This window comes from Littorina saxatilis, linkage group LG15, assembly GCF_037325665.1.
Source record: "Littorina saxatilis isolate snail1 linkage group LG15, US_GU_Lsax_2.0, whole genome shotgun sequence".
Taxonomy (NCBI): Eukaryota; Metazoa; Mollusca; class Gastropoda; order Littorinimorpha; family Littorinidae; genus Littorina; species Littorina saxatilis.
The window spans coordinates 39,845,435-39,852,606 of NC_090259.1; the positions used below are offsets into that span (position 1 = coordinate 39,845,435).

General features: G+C 41.3%; 1 protein-coding gene across 1 annotated transcript in view; it reads left to right on the forward strand.

The window, feature by feature from the left end:
• Positions 1-5,120, forward strand: part of LOC138949301 (dual specificity mitogen-activated protein kinase kinase 7-like) — a 42,517-nt gene extending 37,397 nt beyond the window's left edge. Inside the window, exons 11-13 of the mRNA XM_070321088.1 lie at positions 1,202-1,247; positions 1,495-1,619; positions 2,470-5,120. Coding sequence (XP_070177189.1) covers positions 1,202-1,247; positions 1,495-1,596 — 148 coding nt within the window. The 3' untranslated portion in view covers positions 1,597-1,619; positions 2,470-5,120. The remainder of the gene's footprint in view (positions 1-1,201; positions 1,248-1,494; positions 1,620-2,469) is intronic.
• The last annotated feature ends 2,052 nt before the right edge of the window (positions 5,121-7,172 follow it).

Sequence of the window (7,172 nt, forward strand, 5' to 3'; positions counted from 1 at the left end):
CTCTCTTTCTTAGTCTCTCTCTCTCTCTTTCTTAGTCTCTCTCTCTCTCTTTCTTAGTCTCTCTCTCTCTTTCTTAGTCTCTCTCTCTCTTTCTTAGTCTCTCTCTCTCTCTCTTTATTTGTCTCTCTCTCTCTCTTTATTTGTCTCTCTTTCTCTATCTTTCTTAGTCTCTCTCTCTCTCTTTCTTAGTATCTCTCTCTCTCTCAGTCTCTCTCTCGCTCTTTCTTAGTCTCTCTCTTTTTCTTAGTCTCTCTCTCTCTTTCTTAGTCTCTCTCTCTTTCTTAGTCTCTCTCTCTCTCTTTCTTAGTCTCTCTCTCTCTCTCTCTTTCTTAGTCTCCCTCTCTCTTTCTTAGTCTCTCTCTCTCTCTTTCTTAGTCTCTCACTCTCTTTCTTAGACTCTCTCTCTCTCTTTCTTAGTCTCTCTCTCTCTCTCTTTCTTAGTCTCTCTCTCTTTCTTAGTCTCTCTCTCTCTCTCTCTTTCTTAGTCTCTCTCTCTCTCTCTCTCTCTCTCTTTCTTAGTCTCTCAGTCTCTCTCAGTCTCTCCCTCCCCCTCTCCCTCCCCTGCAAGAGGTCGGTGAAGGGAGAAACTCGATGCAACCACTGAAGTAGCGCTGTGGGTTTCCCTGAACCCACCCCGTCGTTAGAGAAATAAACGATAAAAACCCTCTTTCAAATGTATGGGTTCAGACAAACCCGCATCGTCGGGAGTGTGTAGTCAAAAGCGGCATCCGGCAAAGGTTAATTCATTGTCTCCCAGGTACGGATATATACGTACCGCTCATATGGCTCTATCTGACCAGGTACGGATATATCCGCTCAGACTGTTAGCATCAGTCACTTCCTGTAACGTCCATCTAACGCCTGCATTCCAGCATGTTGATAGTTACTACACACAGGTACTACAATTCTGAGTGACCTGCTGCAGCACAGCTGGTCTCGGCTAAAAAAAACTTGGTCAACATAGGTGGGTCAGAAAGTGTTAATGTTTGTTCATTAGATTAGCAAGGACTAGCTAGTGGAAGACAGGACCATGCGGACTTAATAGTACGACCCTTGCGTAATAAAGTTTTCAAGTTTACTGTCCATAGATGCCATTGTAGCTTGCTGCAGATGCAAGTGGCACAGAGTGTACTTCTGGATGTCTTCTGTATGTGATACATATTAATGATAATCACTATGTGTTTTTGTTTTTCTTCCTCAGCTTAACAAAAGATTACAAACGGAGACCAAAGTACAAGCGACTCTTGGTAAGACATTTCTTGTATTATAACATTATTTGTGTGCATGTGTGTCATTGAGAGAGACTGAGAGATCGAGAGAGAGGGAGAGACAAAACTACTCTGACTCTGAGTGTATAAAAGAGAGAAGTTCTGTGTGTCAATATCTGAGAGAGAGTGTGTGTGTGTCACGATACTACTAGTAGTCGTTTGTTATTGAAATGATAATAATTTGTATATAAATTTTGACATGTGACGATTTTGCTCTGGGCTGCAGGAGCACCCATTCCTCAAGCGATCAGAAGCAGAGGTGGTGGACACAGAGGCTTGGTTCACTGACGTCTCTCAGCTGATGGACACACACCCACGCAACACGTGACCTCACCTGCCCTCAACGCTCAGGTAAGTCCCTAGCTTGGTTCACTGGCTTCTCTCAGCTCATGGATACACACCAACGCACCACATGACCTCACATGCCCTAGCTCAAGTTCAGGTAATTCCCTTATGGTAGGCGCCAACTCCTTCCAACCCCATATCCAGAGAAAACTGTAGACAAATGGTTGGAGGGGGGGTGGACGGGCGGCAGTTTTCCAGAGCTGTCAACTACTAAGATGTTGGCGTACCATGCTACAAATTTGTACCAATTGCTTTGCAGCTATGCAAAGAAGCCACTGCTACAATTGTAAAGTTAAATTCCTGTAAGTTGAAAATTACAATGTACTGGCAGAAATTGTACAGCAGATTTGTAAAGGTAAAATTGCTACAAGTTATAAACAAAATTAAATGATATATATTAAGTCGAAAATTACTTGCAGCTGTACAGCAGATTTGTAGAGTTAAAATTCCTGTGAGTTGAAAATTACAACGTACCTGTACTTGCAATTGTACAGCAGATTTGTGATGGTAAAATTGCAACAAGTTATCAAAAATATAAATGATATATCCACGTTGTCATGGAATTTTGGCATAACTCGTCTTAGACAGCTCTTCAGGAAGAGGCCAAAACTGATTATTTTTATTATGAGATAGTGTTTATATTTGTACCTGGTATTGATAGGAAGATAAAAGAATGTTAAGTCATGTATTGTCCATTGTATTTTAGACAATATTTCTCATGGAGAATGATTTACTTAGTCTAAAGCACAAAAACATCAAAATCGCCAAGAATCGAGTTAAGACAAAATTCCAGGATGACGATAATATTGTACTTGCAACTGGCTATTTCTGATTGAAGTTGCATATGGTGTTTCAGAGAGCTGGGGATGTGGTGCGATTTGAGGTGGACTGAGGAGTCTGGGGCTGTTGTAAGATTGCATCATCGAAGCTTGTGAAGGCGTCGGCTGTGAACAATGAGGCTGTGAACGAGACTTGTGAACACTGAGATGTTTGAGGGGTGCGAGAACTGTGAACGAGGGTTTATGGCCTACTCCTGATATAGCCCTGTAGAAGTGATGTCATGTACTGAAAGAAGAGTGAACATGTTGAGATTCATTGAGAGTGATGACAAAGCTGGCGCTGGGCTAAATCTGGATATTGCCAGGGTTTGTGTGAAGTGGGTTTGATATCTTGTTGTCATGAGCGTGGTTGTGTGTTTTGTGGGGAAAAATGGAGGATGATGTGAAGGTGTTGGTGGCATTGACTGCCATATAGCTGGATGTGAGTGTCTTGTTTCTATTTAGTGTTATGTGTATGAGTGTCTTGTGTACGTAAACCTGAGTGTGTACATTTTTTCTTCTGTTTTTCAGAGAACTCCCTGTGTGTGTGTGAATTAGGCCCTGATTTTTTTCTCAAAAGTTGCCTGTGTGTGTGTGTGTGTGTGTGTGTGTGTGTGTGTATGTGTGTGTGTGTGTGTGTGTATGCGTGTGGGCAGTAGTCCTGAGACTGAAAATGTATAATATTGTTTACGTAAAAGCGTAAAAGTCAGGAAATGGTGTGACGTGAGATTGAAAAATGAAAGTTTGTGTATGCTGCTTCACTAAGTCAATATCTTAGATTTGAAATGTAAAGTTCAAATGAAAAGGTGTGAGCAGCACAAGGTGGTATTAGGGGTAGATAATGCAAAAATGTTGTAGGTGTGTGTGTTCCTGTTTGTGTGTGTAACAGTAACATAGAGAACACTTTTTTGATGAATAAAAATGGAGAGCAGTTGCTAGTGTAAATGTGTGACTGACTGACTATTGGGGTTTAACGTCCTCTTAGACCAACTGGTCTATATTGGGACAGGTATTGGTAATACTGTACGTTGAAGATATGGTGTGATACTTTGATTCGAACAAGTCCGCTGTGGCTGTCTTCTTCGACACCCCAGCATTGGGTTTGTCTCGTGAAAATATCGAAATACGATCATGATAATTGGAGACGAGAGATGATGCATGCGTGTTTTCCAAGCCCTGAGTCTTTTGCTGTGAACGTGGGATCTTTTTCGTGCGCATGTGTGCACACGGGGGTGTTCGGACACCGAAGAGAGTCTGCACAAAGTTGACTCCGAGAAATAAATCTCTCGCCGAACGTGGGGATCGAACCCACGATGATAGCGACCAACTGGCTACAAAGCCAGCGCGCTACCAACTGAGCTACGTCCCTGCCCTTGTGAATGTGTGTGTGTGTGTGTGAGAAGAACAACTTCTTTGTTGGATACAAGTGAAGTCATATAGCGACTTTGTACATGTGAACGTGTGTGCATGACACTGTCAAACAAAACCTAAAGAGAAAGCTTTGGGAGGATTAAAAAAGGGGAACTTTATAGTGTATGTGTGTACTCTCAAACGTGTTTGAGTGTGTGCATGTTTCTGTGTATGCGTTTGTGTGTGTGTGGACAATAGAAGGCAAAATGAAGTTCAAATGAATGAGGCATGACGAGAGCTTTATCATAAACCCAGCTTCGGTTATCAAAAGAACGGTTTCCAATCATACCTGATAAGAATGTGGCAGATTTTTTTTATTCCCTTGCTGTTGTCAATTGTAACCTGTCACAGTTTTAACAAGAGAAATATGTTTTAAATTAAAGGCACATTCTTTCTTGTGAAAACATTTCATCTCACCATCTCAGATCTGGTTAGGTTTTAACATGGGATAAGACCATTCCTTCAGTTGGTTACATATACCTTCTTCTTCTTCTTCTTTGTTCATGGGCTGAAACTCCCACGTTCACTCATGTTTTGGCACGAGTGGATTTTTACGTGTATGACCGTTTTTACCCCGCCATTTAGGCAGCCATACGTCGCTTTCGGAGGAAGCATGCTGGGTATTTTCGTGTTTCCATAACCCACCGAACTCTGACATGGATTACAGGATCTTTTCCATGAGCACTTGGTCTTGTGCTTGCGTGTACACACGAAGGGGGATAAGGCAATAGCAGGTCTGCACACATAAGTTGACCTGGGAGATCGGAAAAATCTCCACCCTTAACCCACCAGGTGGCAGCGGCCGGGATTTCAACTCACGACCTTCCGATTAGGAAGCTGATGTCATACCACTGCGGCCATCGGTTAAATATACCAAAAATGAACAGCATGGGTGCCATCTGCAAACTTAGTTGTTTTTGTTTTTTTGTGGATGTAAAAACTGGTTGCTTTTTTTTTTAAGAAATTAATTCATCACAGAATTCCAACCCACAACAAGAAGCAGTCAGGGTGTTGATTTTTGTAATGTGACCAAGTGGAGGGATGGTCTTATCCCATGTAAAAGCCTCAACAGATCTGAGACCGTGAGTTGAACTGTTTTCACGAGAAGTAGTGGGCCTTTGCAGAAAGTGTTTGACGCTGTATAAGTAAAATAAAGGGTTGGTCAGTGTGTGAAAGGGTGATGGCGAGCATGCTTTAATTGTGTCTTGTAAGATACACATTTTGATGAGTGACTGATTTGGATTTGTGTTTGTTTGGAAGAGAATAAAAATGCACTGTTTATCAGGCTTGTGTAGCTTATGTGTCAGGTGATGGAAGGAAGATAGTTGATTGGACAGGTTGTTTGTCTCTGTTTCGGTCTACTTCTGTGTGTGTGCGTGTGTGCACATCTGTGTCCATGTCATTCTCTCTCTCTCTTTCTCTCTCTCTCTTTCTCTCTCTCTCTCTCTCTCTCTCTCTCTCTCTCTCTCTCTCTCTCTCTCTCCCTCTCTCTCTCTCCCTCTCTCTCATTAATTATCTCTCTCTCATATCTCTCTCTCTCTCTCTCTCTCTCTCTCTCTCTCTCTCTCTCTCTCTCTCTCTCTCTCTCTCTCTCTCTCTAAGCATGTGTGAGTGTGTGTGTGCGCGCTTGTGTGTGTGTTACAGTACTGTGCCAGAACGAGGGGTAAAAATGAACAGAAAGAACATTCAGGCTAAAGTCTACCTCTTGTGAAAGTGATACAACATTTCTTCCAAGAGATTTTTTTCTGTTAGTTCAAGGAAAGCTACACCAAGAAATATTAAACAAAATAAGGCTTCACGTGCTAATTCTAAGACAACGACCGAAACTTGCATCAGGGGGAATGAGACCTTTACATCAACAAAAAATCCTCGAAAAAAGAAATTATTTAGATTCTACACTGTTCGGTGTACTTGGGATATGTACACTCATCAACAATCAAACACTGGCACCCGAACACAAAACAAGATTTCTTCACTGGTACAAACAAAAACAAAAAACAAAAATCTGTCCACCCACTCTTGAAAGTAAATTTCAAACATGAAACACAAACGTACAAAATTAAATAAGTTATGAAACAAATTCTTATTTTGTGTTTAATCCAAGGTAGGGAGTATCTCTTTAACCACAATAAAAGTATGAATACCCCTTAACCTGCTAAAGGTTTAACAGGGATGTGTCTACTATCCCTACCCACTACCCACTACCCATTACCCATTACCCACTACCCACTACCCACTACCCATTACCCACTACCCATTTTGACTGAAAACATGCTGTCAAAGAAAAGAAAAAAAGTAACATATGCCATGTTTACAAGATAGTTTTTATTTTAGTTCAAGAATTTCCTTGGAAAGAAATAAAGAGAAAGAAAGGCTTTGAGGGCCTATTTGTAAGATCATGTATGAAACTTGAGTTAGGGTATCAGAATTTTGCACCACTAAACAAATACTGAAATAAAATAAAATACACGATTTTCGAGTTGAAATACCTCAGTTCAATCATTTCATTATAACCACAGCCTTACGCTGATAAAAAAAAATCAATTAATGCCGATCCGTGTATTAGAAAGCAGACGAGAAAAAAATCGCTTTTCGATGAACTGTGATGAATAATTTATTTTTTCTGAGTGCATGCTTTCTTTCTTTGAGTGTCCGTGGTATTTGCTTGTGGGAAGAACTCGATTGTTAGATGTAAAAGGTGCTGACTGAATGGGAAGCTTTTGTCATTTTAATCAATCTGTCCTCAGTGTAAATATTGGAAATTGATAAAGATGTTTCCACTGGCCGAGTGGTAACGCACTTGCGCTCGGAAGCGAGAGGTTGCGAGTTCGACCCTGGGTCAGGGCGTTTAGCAATTTTCTCCCCCCTTTCCTAACCTAGGTGGTGGGTTCAAGTGCTTAGTCTTTCGGATGAGACGAAAAACCGAGGTCCCTTCGTGTACACTTACATTGGGGTGTGCACGTTAAAGATCCCACGATTGACAAAAGGGTCTTTCCTGGCAAAATTGTATAGGCATAGATAAAAAAAAAAAAAATGTCCACCAAAATACCCGTGTGACTTGGAATAATAGGCCGTGAAAAGTAAGATATGCGCCGAAATGGCTGCGATCTGCTGGTCGATGTGAATGCGTGATGTATTGTGTAAAAAATTCCATCTCACACGGCATAAATAGATCCCTGCGCCTTGAGTCCGAGTCTGGAGATACGCGCGCGATATAAGACTTCATATAACATAGAAGAACTCCGGAAATAATTGCTTCTGGTTTATATGGGTTCAATCAATCAATCAATCAATGACTGAGTCTTATATCGCGCATATTCCGTGGGTACAG